The 19,669-nt window shown below is 35.7% G+C and overlaps 2 protein-coding genes across 4 annotated transcripts; one reads left to right on the top strand and one right to left on the bottom strand.

Annotated features, from left to right (window-relative positions):
* Positions 1-5,807: 5,807 nt before the first annotated feature.
* Positions 5,808-10,832, top strand: mecr (mitochondrial trans-2-enoyl-CoA reductase). 3 transcript variants are annotated; one of them, XM_061718465.1, is made up of 10 exons: positions 5,808-6,098; positions 8,615-8,712; positions 8,838-8,969; positions 9,053-9,196; positions 9,364-9,466; positions 9,709-9,811; positions 9,892-9,965; positions 10,074-10,134; positions 10,366-10,438; positions 10,537-10,832. In XM_061718465.1, the coding sequence occupies exons 1-10, from the start codon at positions 5,920-5,922 to the stop codon at positions 10,707-10,709; spliced, it is 1,140 nt and encodes a 379-aa protein (XP_061574449.1). In that variant the 5' UTR covers positions 5,808-5,919; the 3' UTR covers positions 10,710-10,832. The 3 variants fall into 3 exon arrangements, with proteins under 3 accessions (XP_061574449.1, XP_061574450.1, XP_061574451.1); XM_061718466.1 differs by having other exon boundaries at positions 10,521-10,691; XM_061718467.1 differs by lacking the exon at positions 5,808-6,098 and adding an exon at positions 7,474-7,492.
* A 138-nt stretch (positions 10,833-10,970) lies between these two features.
* smpdl3b (sphingomyelin phosphodiesterase acid like 3B) lies at positions 10,971-15,068 on the bottom strand. Its single transcript, XM_061717247.1, has 8 exons — positions 14,971-15,068; positions 14,650-14,863; positions 13,309-13,406; positions 13,038-13,181; positions 12,774-12,943; positions 12,299-12,479; positions 11,995-12,128; positions 10,971-11,836 (listed from the first exon to the last, which is right to left on the bottom strand). The coding sequence occupies exons 1-8, from the start codon at positions 15,056-15,058 to the stop codon at positions 11,471-11,473; spliced, it is 1,395 nt and encodes a 464-aa protein (XP_061573231.1). The 5' UTR covers positions 15,059-15,068; the 3' UTR covers positions 10,971-11,470.
* Positions 15,069-19,669: the final 4,601 nt, after the last annotated feature.

Raw genomic sequence — 19,669 nt, 5'->3', positions numbered from 1 at the left:
TTTGAGATTGTCGAGCAATGCCATCTAAGGAATGGTCTTCACACGTCTCCGGCTTGATGCGTAATACTCAGTGTGCTTAGAATAGAGCTACAGTTTTGCTGCCTTACTATTTGATTCTCCTTCCTGGCTGTTACAGCTCACTCAGCAATGCAGAGATGTAACAGTAAGCCTGTTTCGTAATTAATTTTAGCTCACATATCACATGAGGGACGGGTGGGTTAAAAACATGGGCCGGGTTTAAGGGTATAGCTATAGGCAATAGCCAATATTGCAGTTGACCATCCAGTTGTCCTGGGGCCAAATGAATGTCAGACCAAAAGTGGTTTCCAGTTTTTGGTCAGTTATATATGTTAATTTTGTGTGAGTGTGTGTGAGTTTTTCCTTTTTATAATTTCATTTGAACCATTCAGCCTGTTGCTGGCTGGTCTGGTCTACCTCACTGGTGCGTGTTTGGTCTGCTATCCTAATCGCTAACGGTAAACCAAACATTCTCAGAATACATCTTTGTGATTTTAATTGGGATTAAATCAAATCCTTTTTGCACTACAGTGTTTACACACGGGTAAAGCTGTCTGTTCTTATATATCTATATATATACCTGCTTAAAGAGTAACTTGACATTGCCTGGGCGAGTGACGTTACAGATGCAACAATGCACACAAGAGCCGAGCGTTCAGTCTGTCCCAAACGGCATTCATGGAGTGTAAAGGGAGCTATGGAAAACCATCAGTTTAAAGTAGATTAATTATGAAACCTAAAGCGGTTGAGTGGGGAGTTCCTGCAGCCCACTTATATCACCTTTTATGTTAACACATCAATTTCCACCCCCATGCCAGTTGTGTGAGAGACGTCTGTTTGTCACACTGAGAAAAAAAAAGTGAGAGATGGTATTTCCAAACATTTTCCATCATTTGCCTTTATTGTATTTTGTTTTTCTACTGATGACTACAAACATTACACTAGGTTATGGTCAGCTGTGGTTTCTTTTACTACATCATATGATATCGTACTTTAATTTCCCATTTACTCCATTGTGTGGAAAGCTGTTGTTGCTTGTTGGCAGGTCAATCAAGGTACACTTTAAGGTCTGACCCAGAGAGGGCAGCAAAATACAGTATTTTTTTTTAATCACCTGATGTTAAGTGACCCTTTCCTTTTCTACAATCTAACTAAACATCCCATATGAAGTGTGCTCCCTGTTGGTTGGCTGCTGTGTAAAAGATAGTTACTTTATCATTATTATAACTTGGATTTGATAGAATCACAATAAATTATAAACTAATCACATTACATGTACGTCATAAAATACTTGACCTGGGCTGAAATATTTAAGGAAGTCCAGAAAAGTAATTTCTTTATACTTGAATGAAACAAAAAATTAGGAAGAAGATATGATGTTAGTGGAACGGCTGGTGTTTTAATTTATATCTGGCATGATCCATTTTCTAGGTAGTTATTTAAGACATTACCTCCCTATGACCCTGAAGGGTCAGGAACACCCAGCCTGCACGGAGGAGCATGTAGGTCTAGCTAGCTAATCAGCATTTTACTCCCGTTTTACAGGAGAAGTTGACTGAGACTTGAACACACAATTAATATATATGTAAAGTTATTCTAAATCCTTTTTTAAAAGTATCATCCTACTTATTTATTGTCATCCAAGTGTGCTGCAGCTTCTCCCTCTGCTCGCATTAAAGCCTTTCAGCAATGAATGTTTGAGTACGGACATCATAATACTGCTAATTTTCATTCAAAGCTATATATGACTTGAGAATATAGTTGGGTCGCTTTTTTTTTCAACATCAAGGTACTCTTATTACTTTTGTACATATATGCTTGATAAATGTCATTTACCTTAATTTAATACAGTACAAATACAGTGTAACAGTAATGTATTGACTATGTAATGACTTAAAAGTAACAATATATAGTACATACTGTAAAGGTACATGGTATAATGAGGACTGACGCAAACTGTGAGGTGTTTGTTGTTTTTTTTTTTATATTCTTTGCTACGTATGTTGTATTATTATAATTGTTTTAGTTTTAGTTTTCAATGAGCCTTTCAGATGAAGAGCCCATTGTTATACCTATCTATGCCAAAAACCAATGCAATATTGCTCTGCACTATTCGTGTGTACGATGCATTAATTTGTATCCGTTCTTTCAGTTAAATAGCTTTCACAGTATATTCCATATTTTCTATTCAGTTTTTTGTTTTGTGAACCACATCCTGTCTGTTGATGTAAAGAAGAAAAATATCTCCATTCATGCCTTGGCTCATCTCAGGAATGACCTATCTGAAAACTCAGGGACTGCTTCAGATTGATTGGACAGAGTCGAGGAGTGTTGGAGAACACATCCACATGATATGAAACGTACAACAAGAAATGCAAAGTTAAAACAGTTTTGAGGGTGTTTTGGTGTAGTTCATTTACTGGAAACTTGTTCAAAAACTGCAGCTTTTGGTCCTGAAAGCAATGCCTACAAACAATGGCAAATGGTTAATATTGAGATTTTCAAGCTTTTATGACTTGCAGCATCATTACATGCACCCGGACTGATGATGATCTCTATTTAACCTTTTGCATAACATGAAGAAAGTGTTCCATTTTAATGTATTTTTTCCTCTCTAATCTTAGTAGATGGGTATATAGTAGAATATGTAAATGGATTGGGGCTGGTAGTATATAATCGTTGTCTCATCTCAAAATATTGATACTTGGTGTTTCAGACTATCAATGCTTATGACAAAAAGAATGTGTCACAAATCACTTAGTACTCATAAATGACCTCATACACTGATTCTTAGCTGATGCTATATGTAAGTTGTCAAACTTTAATGCTTGGAGAATCAAGCACTGTTTTGGCAATTTCCCTTCAGGCTTTGAAAAAACTGGAAATTTGCAAATGAAAAGTGCCATCACTGTTTACATTTCAGTTCTTACTTGAAATTGTTTACTTTTGTGTGCATTTTTATTCTGACTTTGCTATTTACAATGCAGTGTTAGTACATCATCTTAGATTACAAAGTATTTTCTCAACAATATAGAAAGGATGCATATCGATGACACTTGACTTTTTGAATCAATTATATGTCATTAACTCTAACTTACAGTAATTTAAATGCCTGCTGTTTAGATAAGATGTTAATTGAAGTTTTTTCATACTGTTAATAAGAGTCAAAGAAAGTCCATGCTGGACATTGTGATTGTAACCCACCCCCCAAAAAAGTTTGACCCATCAATGGTCTGTTCTTGTGATTTTATCGTCAGGTGTTAGATGGGTTAGATTCCTTCAAAATACATGAGACTATGTGCTCAGGGTAACATTTAAAGTCCATTGAGGCTTTTTTTTTTAATACAGTTTATTGTTTTGGTGGGGATTTTTAAACATATTTTATTTATTTTTGTTTTTAAATATGGACTTGCCTTGTTTGAGAGCATCAGCCATTGAATTTGTGGTGTTGTATTTGATCAGGTAAATGGTTTGTATAACCTCCAGAAAATGTGCATTTACTAATGATGAATGTATAAGTGCTTACTGCCATAAAAAACTACAGCTATCTTAAACTCAGGCAATTTAATGGCTAGTTCGGCAGCGATGAGCAGCATGTAGGAGTTTCAAAGTATTACTGTGATTATGTTTCTATATGTAAAGATCTGTTTCATTTCATAATAAATATGTCAATCTTAACTTACTCATGTCTTTTCAGTTGAAATACTTTTTTTCCTATACAGTCATATGTTATGCTCCTGACTGGTATTCGACAAATTGTCAAAGAGAGTATATGGACAACATCAATGAATGTAGCAAAAAGCCCAATATACAATTCTGCCTATGACAGGATAGAAGAGCCCTTTGCTGTCAGCCTCTGGCAGAAGACAAAGAAGTGTGCCCCTGGTAGGATAAAGTGGTATTAATGTCTGCAAAACTATATTAGTAGCAACTAGTTATAGGAGGTAGAACGAGCCAATCTCTTCTGTGGTGTGTACTTTAGAAATGGGTAAGCCTACAACCTGGTAAAATTAGAGTAAAAGATGGGAAAGCTATATATTCTACAAAAATCACAGAAAATGTATTTTTCTTAATATGTTCTCTTTAATATAATTTCACCCTCTAAGTTATCATTCAAGGCCTTTCCTTTTCTCATGGCTGAAAAGGTGTTGGTGAAATATATGTCTTCATGTGAACAGTTCTCAGGATTGTAGCTCAAAGTACAGTAATAGGAAAAACCAAATCCTCTTTCACTCTTGCCCGTGACAGTTCTCCAAAGACTCTAACAGGAAAAACGGAAGTACAAACTTTTTCTTATTATAATTATATATATATATATATATATATTATAATTCTGTCCTATTTGCACTAGACTAAAATTATCCCCTGGAGTGCATTCATTTTGAAACCGCATCTGTATTTAGTTCCGTGCATTCTCGCTCGACAAGTGAAGCCTGTGTAAAATTATATTTGAATATTGAGTTAAGAGGATCAGACCAGACACTCGGGAGTTAGAGTTCACTGAAGACACACTTGGACAAGTACCGGTAACAAAATTGAAAAATGGCTTGTCTGTCGCTTTTCAGTTGTCATGGTAACAGTAAACTCAGCAGTGGATAAAACATGTGCTTTTATGTTGAATAATTTCTGTATGCTTATCACCTACAAATATCAGATTAAAACACTATTGAGTGAATATAGGCTTACTTTGTAATAGAATATCTCACTATGACTGCAATTGCCAACATTTTTTTCAATTTTTCAATTTTATTTTAATGAACAAAATTTATAAACAAAAACACATTTATACAAACTGCTTTTGGAGGAAATACAATACAATATAAGAAAATAGAACATATTTTGGGAGGTGTCATGAAGAGACATACACACAAACAATAAGGTAAACATAAATAAAATTACCCACAAAAACAGTGAGGCATTTTAAGACAAATACCATCTACATTTCAGAAAAAGATTAAAATAAAAGATACTTTGATGTATCAGCTAATATTTTTTTGCAGTTATTTGACTTTTTTTTTTATACAGACAAAAAACGTTTGAAATCATTTAAAAAAAACATTGGAAAGAGGGCTTCATTTTTCTCCATTTACAACAGTGTATATGATATTTAGCCAGTAAAAGAATGACATTAACCAAGAGAGACAACAATTGCTAAAATTATGCCGGATAGAAGTAGAAAGTGAAGTAATTTGTTTTTTTGGAGGCGCGGTAAAAATCCTAATCCGCAAATCACTGATATGCGCATTCGGCATTCGGACGGGATTAAAATTATCTCATAATCTCGGTGTTTCCTGGTATAGGGCAGCTGATTTGCAGTGGACATTTTACTTTACAAATTACAGACATTGTGCATTTGGCTCGGATGGGTCATTATTCAGTTTATGGTATCAGGGAGGCTTCCCTCGGTGTGTATGTTTATTGTGGCCATTTTTTAAATTATTTCAAAGGTTTTTTTTTGTCTCTATAAAAAAAATAAGTCAAATAACAGGAAAAAAATATTAGCTGATATATCAAAGTATCTTTTATTTTAATCTCACTTTACTGTTTTTGTTTTAATTTTATGTATGTTTACCTTATTGTTTGTGTGTATGTCTCTTGTTCATGATACCTCCCAAAATATGTTCTATTTTCTTATATTGTATTGTATTTCCTCCACAAGCAGTTTTTATAAATGTGTGTTTGTGTTCAATAAAAAAAAAAAATGTTTATCTCCGCCCAACCTCGTGTACAAAGTTCTTCTTCTACGGTCTCTGTTTGATTTATATCAATGACGTCACTTCAGGTTCAAAACAAATATGGCGGCGTAGCTACTGTCAGCTCAATATCACCCTTGTTATTGCAAGTGTTATTTTCTGACAAGCGTTCTTTTTTACCAATTTTAAAGTCGAGTCCTGGTTAGCGATGTGGTTACCTCTGCATGCCGTGCGTCAAAGGGGCCAGATAGTGTGCAGAAGAGGTTGCATGACGGCTTTTCTGAGGACGCAGGGGCGCAGAGACTTCAGTCGTTCCACCGGGCGCTGCGCTCAGACATGTCAGGCGCTTTCTTACGGAAACCACGGAGACCCGCTACAAGTCGTTCAGTAAGGATGTGTCTCTGAAGTGCTTGAGTGCTCTGTGCTTGCAGCTGAAACTCAGACCTCATCCAGCAGCAAAAACGTATATGTTCTTATATTTTCCCTGATATGGAGGTAGATTTGCTTCAATCAAAAAATATATTTTCAATTAATAAAAATTTCACTTCAATCAAAACAAAATATTTCAATCAAAGAAAAAAGTGTTTGAATGCAAACACATATTTGAGACTAAAAAAACTGCATTTGAACAGTTTTTCTTTGATTGGAAATGTTTTCTTTGATAGAAGTGTTTTTTTGTTTGAAGCAACTTTTTTGATTGAAGTAGTGTTTTTTGTGTTTGGGCCATATTATGGGTAGGACATTTGTGTCTTTATCATTTAATCAAAAAAGAAGTTGCTTCAAAAAGAAAAAAAATAAATCAATAAAAGAAAATCACTTCAATAAAAAAAAACTTTTTCAATCAAAGAAAACGTGTTTGAATGCAAAAAAAATATTTGAGACCCAAAAAATTGCATTTGAACTTTTTTTTTATTTAAAATATTTTTTCAAATTGAAGTGATTGTTTTTTTGTTTTTTTTGATTGAAGTGAATAATTTTGACACAAACATCGTGGGCGGATGCTTCCCCATTGGTCAGACATGTTTGAGTGAAAAAAAAAACTTCACTTCTATCAAAGAAAACATTTCCAATCAAAGAAAAAGTGCCAAGGGGCGGAACGAATGAGATTCTGATAGCAAATCAGATGGTGAAAAGGAGGGGTACTGATGTGGGTTCCAGCGCATTCAGGTATCCGGGACAATGAAACAGCCGACATGTTGGCTAAGAAAGCAGTGAAAAAGGAGGGGGTGGATGTCAACATAAGCTTATCTAAGGGTGAAGGGAAAAGTATTGTGTGGAAACAGATCATTCTGGAGTGGCAGAAGGAGTGGGAGGAAGGAAATAAAGGGAGGCATCTGTTTTCAATAACTGGGAAAGTGACAGAATCAGGAAACATCGGAGGAGGAGGGAGGAGAAAGGAAGATGTCATTATTTCCAGGTTAAGAATTGGGCATACAGCTCTTAATAGTACTCTTCACGTTATGGGTAAGCATCAAGATGGACTCTGCTCTGAGTGTCAGGAGCCTGAGACAGTGCGACATGTACTGATTTGCTGAAGAAGGTACCACAGAGAAAGAACCGAACTAGTGGCAGAGCTGCAAGGAATGGGTATGAAAGGAATAACAGTCAGAAGTATTTTGGAAGTGGGATCGAGTAGAAGGGGGAGGAGGAGTTTATTTAAATTTTTGTATGATACTGGGCTGATGAGGAGAATATAGTGTGAGTTTTTGAAAGATCCAGAAGGTGGCAGCAGTGCAACTAATTGGATGCTGTAAAACTCCAAAGAAGAAGAAGAAGAAAAGGTGTTCAAATGCATTTTTTTGAGTCTCAAATATTTGTTTGCATTTAAACACTTTTTTATTTGATTAAAATCCTTTTTTTTGATTGAAGTGAATTTTTCTTTAATTGAAAATATATTTTTTTATTGAAGCAATCTTTTTTTTGATTGAATAATTAAGACACAAATCTACCTCCATACCCTGAGCTGTACGAGCGCTCAGTAGCAAATCTGCCTCTGGTTCTTTTGTAAGATGGGCTATCGAAACTTCTGTGTGGTGAAGTTAATAGTTTGTCAGCACGAGAAAGAGCGTGTCTCACGCTCATTACGTGAGGCTTGAGAGCCACGAGTATAACCCACAAGCCAAGTTGGGAATCATTAGTCAATCATCTTTTGATTTGAATACCCACAAACAAGCATCTGACAACGTTAAACGGCAGTGTAAGAAAAAAAGAATTAAACTAACAGGCAAATGTGATTAATTTGTCAAATGTTGAGTTTCCCTTTCCTGTTTTTTGACCACGACCCCTCTTCCAATGAACTTGATGTCCGAAAAGTGGTACTTCACCTATTTACAGCCGTCTGCTGAGCTAATAAGTAATAAGAACCTCAAATTATTTATTCCTTTAGTCATAATTTTTGAATTAATATTTTAGGGATTTGTGAAAAATATCAGAAATAAGCATAATTTAGAAATGTAGAAAAAATATGAGCAAATATCTCGTGTTTATTCTACTGATGTTTCTGAGAAATCACTCATTTATATATTATTCATTAGTTAATTAAAACGAAATAAATGCGTTGTTTGTTTATATTGACATTTTGCACCTTGAGAAATACAATATTTCTTTTATCAAACATTTTCAAGCTTGTTCCCTTTTCTGCTGCTTAGTGGACTCTGAAGACAGCATGAAGACAATTGAAATGTATCTTGATTTAAAAAAAAAAAAATGTTTTATTTGCCTGATATGTTGGCGTTTGGTATTTGTTAACCAAACGCAAACTTTTTAATCCATGTAGACCACAACATCTGAGCCCCCCCTCCTTTTTCTATTAGCTGACTGACCTACTTGCATACTAGTTTGCCTACTTACTTACTTTCTTATTAGTTAACTTACTGATTTGTTCACTTGTTTGTTTTTACCAGGTTGAAGGATGTAGATCTGCCTCCCATCGGTGAAAAGGATGTCTTGGTTAAATTTCTTGCGGCCCCGATCAACCCTTCGGACATAAACATGATTCAGGGTATTTGGCTTGCTTGGTTTTGTCCACACTCATACAGCAGCTTGACGTGAACGACACACCCCTGACATAGGAGAAGATAATGATGAGTTGTTGTTTTTTTTCTCTCGTTTTTATTATTTTTTTAGGAACTTATGCTATCCTGCCTGATCTGCCAGCTGTTGGTGGCAACGAGGGTGTGGCCCAGGTCATAGAGGTGGGCAGCCAAGTGAAGTCTCTCAAAACAGGAGATTGGGTCATACCCAGAGATGCTGGTCTAGGTAAATAACAATGTGACAAATACAAATGTGTCAGCAGACATCAGCAGTAATACAATAAGAGTGTGGTGGTTTTGTGTGAGCAGGAACATGGAGGACAGAAGCAGTGCTAGCTGAGACTGACGTCATCTCATTGCCCAATGATATTCCCCTGCTGTCTGCTGCCACACTGGGAGTGAATCCGTGCACCGCCTTCAGGATGCTCTCTGACTTTGAAGACCTTAAGCCAGGTAACTTCTTTTTCCCCATCACTGATAATATGTAGTAACCAAGCAGATTGAACCACCTCAACTCAATGTTCCACATGGGACCAGTCATTCTTTTTTTTTAAAAATCACTAAAAGTGGGAAAAAGCTTTGGCCTTTATTTGACACTTCCATTTACTTTGTGCTTTTAGGGGATACTGTGATCCAGAATGCAGCCAACAGTGGAGTTGGGCAGGCTGTCATACAGATAGCTGCTGCAAGAGGAATTAACACTATAAATGTTGTCCGAGACAGGTGACCTCACTTTTATTGGATTATTCGTTAATTACATTTTTAATGTTTATATATTTTAGGTAAATGACAGGCGTTAAACAGCTCTTTTTCAGTTTTTTCTTTTAAAGTTTTGGGAAAGTTTTCTTTTTTAGGAAAATAAGGTGATTTTCTAATCACTGTTTCTGAAGACTTGAAATGCAAGACCCATTTTTTTTCTTTTTTTGTGTGTGTGTTTATTATAATTTGATCTTCTTTTGTCAAAGGCCAGACTTTGCACAGCTCAGTGAAAGGCTGAAAGCCCTGGGAACCAGTTATGTACTTAAAGAGGAAGCCTTGAGGCGGCCTGAGATTAAGGAACTGTTCAAGGTCTGTTGGTGTGTAGATAGCCTCACAGATATAGTCATCTATCTCTGCTTTTTAGTTTCAGTAATACATTTTTTTTAAAGGCATGTTCAAAACCTAAACTGGCCTTAAATGGAGTTGGAGGCAAGAGTGCGACAGAACTGCTACGTCATTTACAGTAAGCTGTATAATGGTTCCGTGAAAAAATGTGACTAAACATGACTGAAATACAGTAGTATTTCATCTTCCCATTTAAAAATTACACTTTTTCTATGTATATATATAGGGCTGGAGGATCTATGGTGACTTATGGAGGCATGTCCAGACAGCCAGTTACTATTCCTGTGGTAAGAAGAACTTTGAGAGTTAAAAGAAATAGGTTACGTCTCAAAACATATTTCTAGTTGCGTTATTAATTGGAGTTTGAGAAGACTGATACCATTTTCTGACTGGAGTGATCTCAAAGTCTCTTAAAGAAAACAAATAGCCATCTATCTAGAAATTTGTAAAGTGTTGCTATGAAGTCACATTTTGAAAATGTGCTTTTTTTCAATGAACATTTAATGTACTTTCTCCAGAGTGCTCTTATTTTCAAGGATGTGAAGATCAGGGGGTTTTGGGTCACACGGTGGAAGCAGAAACACTCTGACGGTTAGTTGGCATGGGACTACCTGATTTATAAACCTAATAGAAAAATCCTAAAAGGGGACTTGTGTTAACTATGTTTATAAAGTGTTTCTTTTTCCTAGACGGGAGGACATTTAGAACCATGCTGGATGAACTTTGCTCCCTTATCCGGCAGGGAAAGTTGACAGCGCCCGCCTGTACTGAAGTGGGTCTCCAAGACTATCACAAAGCTCTGGATGCAGCCATGCAGCCTTTCATTTCTAGTAAACAGGTTCTAATTATGGGAACCTCCTGATTTTAACAGCTAAGTGTCATTCTGTACAAGCAGCAATAAAGGAACTGAAGTGAAACCTGAGGTCTAACACATTATTAGTAATGTTCAAGTGACATAAACTGCATACCCAATAAATGCTTGATTTCTGGTTTAAAGTCCAGTGTCTGTCATTATCATGTGTTCAATGGAACCACTGCGCTCACTGCCAGTAACAAAAACGATTATACTGATTATATCTTCATAAAACCACGTGAGATAGCAGGAGTCATGATAAAACTCAGATAACACCATTTTATTTGGAATGTTCAGCAATTAATCACCTTTGCTATTTAATACACCGACACAAGCAAATACAAATAATAAAAAAACATTTGTTTTTCTTAGAAGGAAATGTAGAATAAAATTCCTACATTTAATTGTAGGAATGATAAATTAATGATAAGAATATAATGTCTGAATTCAAAGTCGCTAAATCTAAAACTTGCTTGGAGGCAAGAGTGCGACAGAACTGCTACGTCATTTACAGTAAGCTGTATAATGGTTCCATGAAAAAATGTGACTAAACATGACTAAAATACAGTAATATTTCATCTTCCCATTTAAAAATTACACTTTTTCTATGTATATATATAGAGCTGGAGGATCAATGTTGACTTATGGAGGCATGTCCAGACAGCCAGTTACTATTCCTGTGGTAAGAAGAACTTTGAGAGTTAAAAGAAATAGGTTTACATCGCTGATTATTATTATTATTATGTTTCCAACATTTACTATGATATTGATCACCACCAGCAGCCAAACACCAGACTCACTGCCACAGGAAGGACCAACAGCAGTCCCCCATATATGGAAGCTGCTCCTTCTTTTACCAGACATTGTTCATACCTTTCAAAGTCTAATTCTCTGGCTGCACACACATGGTCAACACGGCAGTCACTGTCGCAGTCTTTCAGGTCATAGCTGACAGAGTTGAACTCGTAGTACTTCTGCAGGTAGCACTGATCGCTAGCCATGCGATTAAGAATCTGGTGCATGGAGGCTGGAGAGGCATCTGGTACTCTGAAACTTTCTGTGAGGCGATACTCTTTTTCCCAGCGTTCTTGGACGGCATTTGCATGGGTGAGATTGAGGTAATATGTCACCACATCCTGTTCAGACATGAGGTTTAAAAACACAAACTAGAATAAAACATGTAATTACACTTACTGCAGAGCACTGTTGTACATCACAAATACTGTATGTTGCAGCATGGACAAATTACTTTCAAAAAATGTTTGCAGGAAAATATTGTGTGACCATTGCTTACTTTGACCAGGAGTGTTTCAGTGTCATATTCAAACACACGAATCCCAGGGTTATTAGCTCCATCCACAACCCCAGGAAGTGTTGTTTCCCATGGTGTGATTCCCGGGCTGAGGAACATTGCACTAATAGGCTCGCCTGCAGGAATGGAGAATGGTTATCCCCCTCTGAATGCATTGTCATGTATATGTGCCACAAGTAAATTTTTATATGAGTACACTTAATGTGAGTAGGTGAACAAGGAATTACAAACACATTAGTTAAAGTACAACTGATCAACAACAGTGGTACTACACATTGTGACCTACCCTCTTTATTGTAAAACATGCGAAAAGAGTCAGTATGATGGTGGCCAAAGAACTGCCCAATTATGACAGCATGATGCTTTTCAATCAAATCCAAGAATTGCTTGTTGAAGTGTTGTCTAAACCACGGCTTGTTTCTTTTCTTTTCAAAGAAACCTGGTGGAACATGGCCAATGATATACACCTGTCAGAGGAAACCAGTTGAAAGTTAGCAGAGATCTGACCGCAGCAGGATGAGTTCAACCACTGATTTCCAGTTCCTCCATTCCAAGTAATGGTTAGGTTTGAAAGTTGAATTTATCTGTGGATTAACTTGGAAGAATTCTTCTCTACTGTAGGAAGCCTAAGGCTTAAGACGTAGTGCAGACATGAAAGAACAGTTTAAAGGGTAAAGATGGAGGTTTGGGAAAGGACTTTCTTGCTTTTGAATTCGATTAAACTCCTGTCACAGATAGCGCAGACAGACAAGTTACTTTGCCTTCTCTTTGTTGGTAGCTGCTTCTGTAAGGATACGATCCAACCAACTAAATTGGTCTGCTGGATCAACCATGTCTTTGGTCGCATCGTTCTGGTCATAGTAGAGATTTGTGTTCAAGACCAGCATCCTGAAACCTGGTCGGTTCAGTAGCTTTTCTGTGTAGTATCCACCTGTGTAAAAAAAAAAACAGTATGTTTTTGGTAAAAAGTTGAATTAGTTATTTAAAAACATTTGCAAATGAATGTCAAATCAAGATCTGTGCACCTTTTTTAAATGTTTCTTTGGATTGTGGGTCCAACCAGTTATGCCACATTTCTGCTATTTGGTCATAGATATAGTTTGGGGCTCCAGGAAGCTGGTTTTTGGGGTGGTAGTCATGGTTACCCAGGGCTGAGTAAACTTTAGTAACTAAAGAAGGACATAATGCAAAAACATTCAATATTAATAAGTTGGCAGGTTCTCAAACATCATAATTTTTGTAACATCTCATGATTTCCACTTCAGATACTCTGTGTTGATTTGATTTCATACTTACATGGAAACACTTCAGTTATAATCTGTGTTAGGTTGCTGACCATGTTGACCACTGCATCCTCTCCTAAATCCTCATTGGGCACATGCGGTGTATCATCTCTGTGAAGTTCAGCAGTAAAAGTCAGAGATTGAATACTGAAAATGCTAAATCAGAATCAGAATCTGATTTTATTGGCCAAGTTGGACCATCGCCCGACAAGGAATTTGACTCAGGTAATTTCACTCACTGTACCCAGATTTAAAATATAGCAAGCCGTAAATAAACAAATGTGGCACTTATTAACATACATACAATTAAAAAACTAAAAAGGTGCAGCAGTATGAGGTAGGCTTTAAATAACATATGTACAATTTTTTACAAGTGAAAGGTGCAGCAGGTGCAGCAGAATGAGGCAGACATGATCATTGTTGGAAGGTGCATTGTTACAGCACGTGATAGTGCCATTCAATTACTGTTATTATTGTTATTGTCATTGCACAGTGATGGATTTCTCCGAGATTCTATTAATTGTGAGTTCATCAGAGCAACAGCTTGGGGGAAGAAACTGTCCTTGTGTCTGGGGGTTTTAGCGTACAGAGCTCTAAATGATTACTTTTGAGAGTCCCCCTTTTGGAGAGAATTAATTACATTAGGAAAGTAAAGTTAACATTTCCTGAATAAAATACTACTACTGTCATTTAGCAGACGCCTTTACCCAAAGCCACTTACATCTGAGATAACAAACACAAGCAAGAAATCACACAGGAGGCTAGCATATGGAGGATTTTTTGTGCCAAAATTAAATAAATAAATACATAATTAATTAATTAAAATGGGAATGAAATATATCATTAATTAATTAAATGTCTCATTAATTAATTAAAATTAGAATGAAATATGTCATTAATTAATATAAAATACAATTCATTTTAAGTAAAAATATAAATTTATTATTACAGCATTTAATTAATTACATTAATTAATTCACATTTACATTTCATGATTCAGCAACACGAAATCATTAATTAAATGTGTCATTAATTAATTAATTAAAATGCAGTTTTACATTTCATGATTCACACGCAACACGAAATCATTAATTAAATGTGTCATTAATGAATTAAATGCTGAAATAATAAATATAAATTTTTACTTAAAATTAATTGTATTTTAATTAATTAATGACATATTTCATTGTAATTTAAATTAATTAATGACACATTTAATTAATTAATGATATATTTAATTCCCATTTTAATTAATTAATTATGTATTTATTTATTTAATTTTGGCACAAAAAATCCTCCATAACAGCATGGATAAGTGACTAAAGAATACGTAAAGAATTCCCAGCAACTATACCCTGTCCATACGATGAAGTCCGGGTTCGGGAGGATTTTCTTCATGGCATACACAGAGGAGTTGATGAGTCGCCATGGCGAGTCACAAAGGTAGTCTCCAAACGGACCAGCTCCCAGCGCGGGTCTGTTACCGCTGGACGCGCACACAAGCGCTGGATTATCCGACACTTTGTAAGAAGGATCCCAGTGCAAATCCGTGATATGCCAAAAACTCCCTGGACAAAACCGATGCGTAATTACGCACAGTACGTTTTTTTTTTTAAATTGTGCTTAAGTAGGATGTATTTAAATGCAGAGCTGTTTTAATGTTTTTGACACTCACCTGGCAGACCTAGAGCTTCTTTGAAAAGGAGACAAGATAAGAGCAACCTAACTGGAGACATGTTGAACTCTGAGAGAACAGCAATCATCTACCAGAGGCCTCGGCAATATTTAAAAGGTATAGGTCTATAAAACTAGATAAGACCTCTGCAGGTATTAATGACGCGCCTATGCCCATAAATGTAAACCATTATATGATAGCAGTACTCGAGTTGTAAAAAAAAAATCAGGGGGATGGTGGATTTTATCATATGGGGACAGATAATGTGTGCTGATTACAAATAATATAATATATTACAAATAATAGCACTGACCAAAACACCTGCAGAAATACTGCAGGAATGACATAGCAGCAGTTAAATGCAGCCTTCTGTAAGCTTTAAATATCCACTGGGCTTACATCAAATACATCAAAACACAACAATAAAAAACAGTTTTCTGAACTTATCAATATGTTTCTGTCCTTCACAGGATAAGTAAAATGGATCACTGCAAAAACTCAAAATAAGAATATTTGTCCTATTTCTAGTTAAAATGTCTCATTTTGGCAAAAAAAATCTTATTACACTTAAAACAAGACTCATCACTGGAAAAAACAACAATACTTATTTCAAGTGAAAATGTACTTGAAACAGGTGAAAATTGTAAAATAAGTTATTTTTCTGGTGATGACTCTAAATGTTGAAATAATACCACATTCATTAATGAAATGACATAAGAGATGGAAAGGGGGGATGGCAGTTTTACAGGGGGGATGATTTTGACCATTTTTATGTTATGTTCTGATGCTTTGACTGCAGTTTTGACTATGTCAACATCTGCATCACCTGATGCATTGATAACACTGCAGCACAGCGACGATCAGTATTGCTGTAACAGTGAGGAGGTGAGAAAATACAGTACAGTGGATTCTTTTAATTTAATAATTTTGTTTAAAGAATCATGAAAAATCATAATCGTGGGCTAAAAATCGTGAATCAAATCGAATCATGACCCGAGTGAATCGTTACATATATACTTGCGTCTGTATATTTTTGTATATTACTTATATAAGAATTCACAATCGTTATCTTTATTGGCCATTTTCTCAAAATGAGTTTTTACCTCTAACAGCGTAAACCCACCGGACGCCGAAGCAGAGCGGAAGCACAGCGCGCGGAGGCAGTCTCCTAGGTTAAACAGGGCGTGAGCCTCCGCAGGCACTCTGCTCCGCTCCGCCTGCAGAGTGATAAGAGTTTTCCAAAATCTCCTGTGTAAATTTGTATCTGATAGGTGAATAAGGTCAAACAATAATTTTTAACCTAGCTTTATCCAATGTTAAGATATATGTTCCTTTATGCGAATTGGCGCATATTCAATGAGATACACCTAATTTGCATAGTTACACATACAATTTCAAAAAACTTCCAATGCAATTTTTTTTTGTCTTCATGTAAGTAATTAACTGGGGAAGTTTCATGATGATATCTGTTTGTTAAAATGTTTACCCTATTCACCTGGGATTTCTTGGCCACCTTGGTCGCCATCTTGAAAAATACACCTTTCTGGTGGTCAGATTTTGGTTGACTTTTAGGATGTCATTAAGTACACCTAGTACTACAATAATCCACTGAAAAACCTTTTGTTAGAGTTTTTTTGGGGTATGATGGTTTTTTTTCATATATGCAGCCGACTAAAAATAGACTCGTTCTTATAGAGCACCAGAGGTGGAAAAAGTACTGAAAAATTGTAATTGAGTAAAAGTATCTTTACTTTGCTTAAATCCTACTCAAAGTAAAAGTAAAAGTACTCATCTAAAAATGTACTCGAGTAAAAGTACAAAAGTACTTAATTTAAAATGTATTTTGAGTAAAAGTTACTTTCAGTTATTTAATGCAAAAAAAGGATGAGTCACGAATCAAATCCAGCACAAGCTGTTTTAATTAACTTCGAGGCATATTAAAGTACACATCCACACTTGTAAAAGCTCAGCTGAGCTCAGTAACATGATCCTTTTACTTCCGCAGAACAGGACAAAAAGGACAGTCACAACCTGTACTGTAAAGTGCAAACTATTTTCAGTTATATTGTCCAACCGACAACACTAAAACTAGAATCAAAGTATTCAAACACAAAATAAAGTGCCCAATGCCCGCAGGATCCTGCTATTCACAATAAACCAAAATAAAATGCCCACAAGATTTTCACTATAAATTTGTACTCAGTAACGTGAGGGGGTTCAAATGTAGCGAAGTAAAATACTTGGGTCAAAATGTACTCGAGTAAAAGTAAAAATTACATATTTCAAAAACTATTTAGAAAATTACAAATTACTCATAAAAAGTACTCAATTACAGTAACGTGAGTAAATGTAATTTGTTATTTTCCACCCATGTATAGCACACATGTTTATTCAACGTTAAATCAGTGCAAGTGGAGTTAAGGGAATCTAAATATCATGAACACACAATGTAAGTGACACCAGTAAAAAAGACGGATTATAATACCTAGTAGAGTAAATTATGGTGAAATCTGAGGGGGAAATAGAATATGGAGTCTCTAGATCTGGTGCCCTAATAGGATAATAATAGAAATAGAGATTACATTTATAAATAGGTTTGTAAAACAAAACGGATCACTCATAGCTTTACTTATAGGTCACAGATGTAACAAGTTGAAAATGTAGGTATTTGTGGGCTTTATATGAGAAATATCAGCTAAATTAATCAAATCGAACTTTATTTTTTATAGCACTTTTCATACAGAGTAGCGCAAAGTGCTTTAATACAATCAATACCAACATGTACAAACTCACACACTCATGGTTAAAAACACACATCAGAGGTCATTTTAACACACATCCTCACATTGATACCCACACAACACATATTTACACATGCACACACACACACTAGGGCTGCGCGATTAATCATTAAAAAATCGCGATCTCGATTCATGCTTGAACGCGATCTCATTTCCAAATGACGACGATTTAAATTTTTTTTTTTTTTTTTTTTAAAGATGGCTGCATAAAAAAAGGACTAGGCCTATGTTCTAGGTTGTTGTAGTCCTGTCATGGTCAACTATCATGTTGTCATGTTTGTTATATTTTGTTAATGATTGTGGATTACATTTGGAGAAACATCTACCTTTCTCATCACCTGACACATATTGCACATAAATATTGTTAAAATTGTTATTGTTAAAATTATTTAAAGACAAGAGAGATGTTTATTGTTTTTATGTTCAATGTCAGCTGTTACAGCAAAAAGCAGCCAGAGGAATAATTTGTTGCCTCAGAACTACAGGATCTGTTACAAGTCCCCTTTCTGAAAGGGTGTTCAACTCAGGGAGGAACAAATATTGTTAAATTGTTATTATTGTTTAAATTATTTAAAGACAAGAGAGATGTTTATTGTTTTTATGTTCAATGTCAGCTGTTACAAAGTTGATGCCAGTCTTTTATCAGGCACCATCATATTTTTTGTAACGTTTACCTTTTGTATCGGCAGCTTCTTAATAGCAGCAAAAGGCAATGGGGGGTTCATCCCAGCCAGAGGAATAATTTGTTGCCTCAGAACTACAGGGTCTGTTACAAGTCCCCTTTCTGAAAGGGTGTTCAACTCAGGGAGGAACAAATATTGTTCAAAATTGTTATTATTGTTTAAATTATTCAAAGGTTTGTGTAAAGAAGACAAGATATGTTTATTGTTATTATATTTTTGTTCAGCTGTTGCAAAGTTAAAGTAATAAGTGCAATAAATTTTATATTGGAAAAAAATTGTGAGAGAATCGTGATCTCAATTCTCAGCAAAAAAATCGTGATTCTCATTTTGTCCAGAATCGTGCAGCCCTAACACACACACACATCAAAATATAATCATAAACATCATAAACATCTGGTTTGACGCTGAGGTGAGGAAGAATATCTTGGGGATCTATGCCCACCAAGACCAATGGCTAAAAGTTAAGTTATCTTGTCTTTTCTTGCGAGGCAAGTTAACAAATATTGCCTTAACCACATGCCTAAGATACATTTTGGTTAGCTCGTATTTCACAGTACTGACGTTAAAATATTATAACCATTAACTTTAGACAGTGTGTTCTTTAATTCGTAGTAGTTAAAAGACAGGTATTGCCCTATCTTCTTCTACAGATACCTTATTTATGAATTTGAAGAATTTAAAAATAATAATTGGAACTATTTCTTCTATCCCTCATTTTCTGTATCCATTTATTTCGATTCAGGTTAACAGTCTATTTTAAATTTACCATATTTTCCAATTAACGCTCCATTTTCCACAATAATGGATACATTTTTAATAACTTGAAATTATTTTTAAATGTGTAGGCTAATTTAAGGTTCAGTTTCCATGACTTCCAATCAGTCTATTAACGTCCAATTCCTGTGTCGGCCCGTGAAGGCAGCTAACGCGAGAACGCAACTCATAACAATACACGGTTTATAGGTTTTTGACCCGAGTTTTGTATTTCAGGTACACAGTAATCCAGAGACGTGCAGTTAACCAGGGATCAAGGGCAGCCAAAATAGCTGAACACGTGTTAACTTTTAGATGCAAGTGACAGTAAAAGTTTTCGAACAGGTCTATCGCAGAACTACATTGCGACCAATGAACCGTCAGACTAAGATCAGGGTAAAACTTTCCTCTGGCCACGCTATCATAGGTTTCGCGGGATTTATCCTTTGCGCATGCGCCTTA

Source organism: Cololabis saira, chromosome 3 (genome assembly GCF_033807715.1).
Source record: "Cololabis saira isolate AMF1-May2022 chromosome 3, fColSai1.1, whole genome shotgun sequence".
Classification (NCBI taxonomy): Eukaryota; Metazoa; Chordata; class Actinopteri; order Beloniformes; family Belonidae; genus Cololabis; species Cololabis saira.
This window is presented reverse-complemented; position numbering and strand designations above follow the sequence as displayed.

What these genes read in the sequence shown, in the direction of transcription:
- mecr (XM_061718465.1), top strand. Translation starts at nt 5,920, where the DNA reads ATGTGGTTACCTCTGCATGCCGTGCGTCAAAGGGGCCAGATAGTGTGC. An exon ending in CTTTGAAGACCTTAAGCCAG is followed by an intron (nt 9,197 to 9,363) that starts GTAACTTCTTTT and finishes TTGTGCTTTTAG; the next exon opens with GGGATACTGTGATCCAGAAT. An exon ending in GAAGCAGAAACACTCTGACG is followed by an intron (nt 10,439 to 10,536) that starts GTTAGTTGGCAT and finishes TCTTTTTCCTAG; the next exon opens with ACGGGAGGACATTTAGAACC.
- smpdl3b (XM_061717247.1), bottom strand. Translation starts at nt 15,058, where the DNA reads ATGATTGCTGTTCTCTCAGAGTTCAACATGTCTCCAGTTAGGTTGCTC. An exon ending in TATAACTGAAGTGTTTCCAT is followed by an intron (nt 13,182 to 13,308) that starts GTAAGTATGAAA and finishes GTCCTTCTTTAG; the next exon opens with TTACTAAAGTTTACTCAGCC. An exon ending in CAGCTACCAACAAAGAGAAG is followed by an intron (nt 12,480 to 12,773) that starts GCAAAGTAACTT and finishes TTCCTCTGACAG; the next exon opens with GTGTATATCATTGGCCATGT.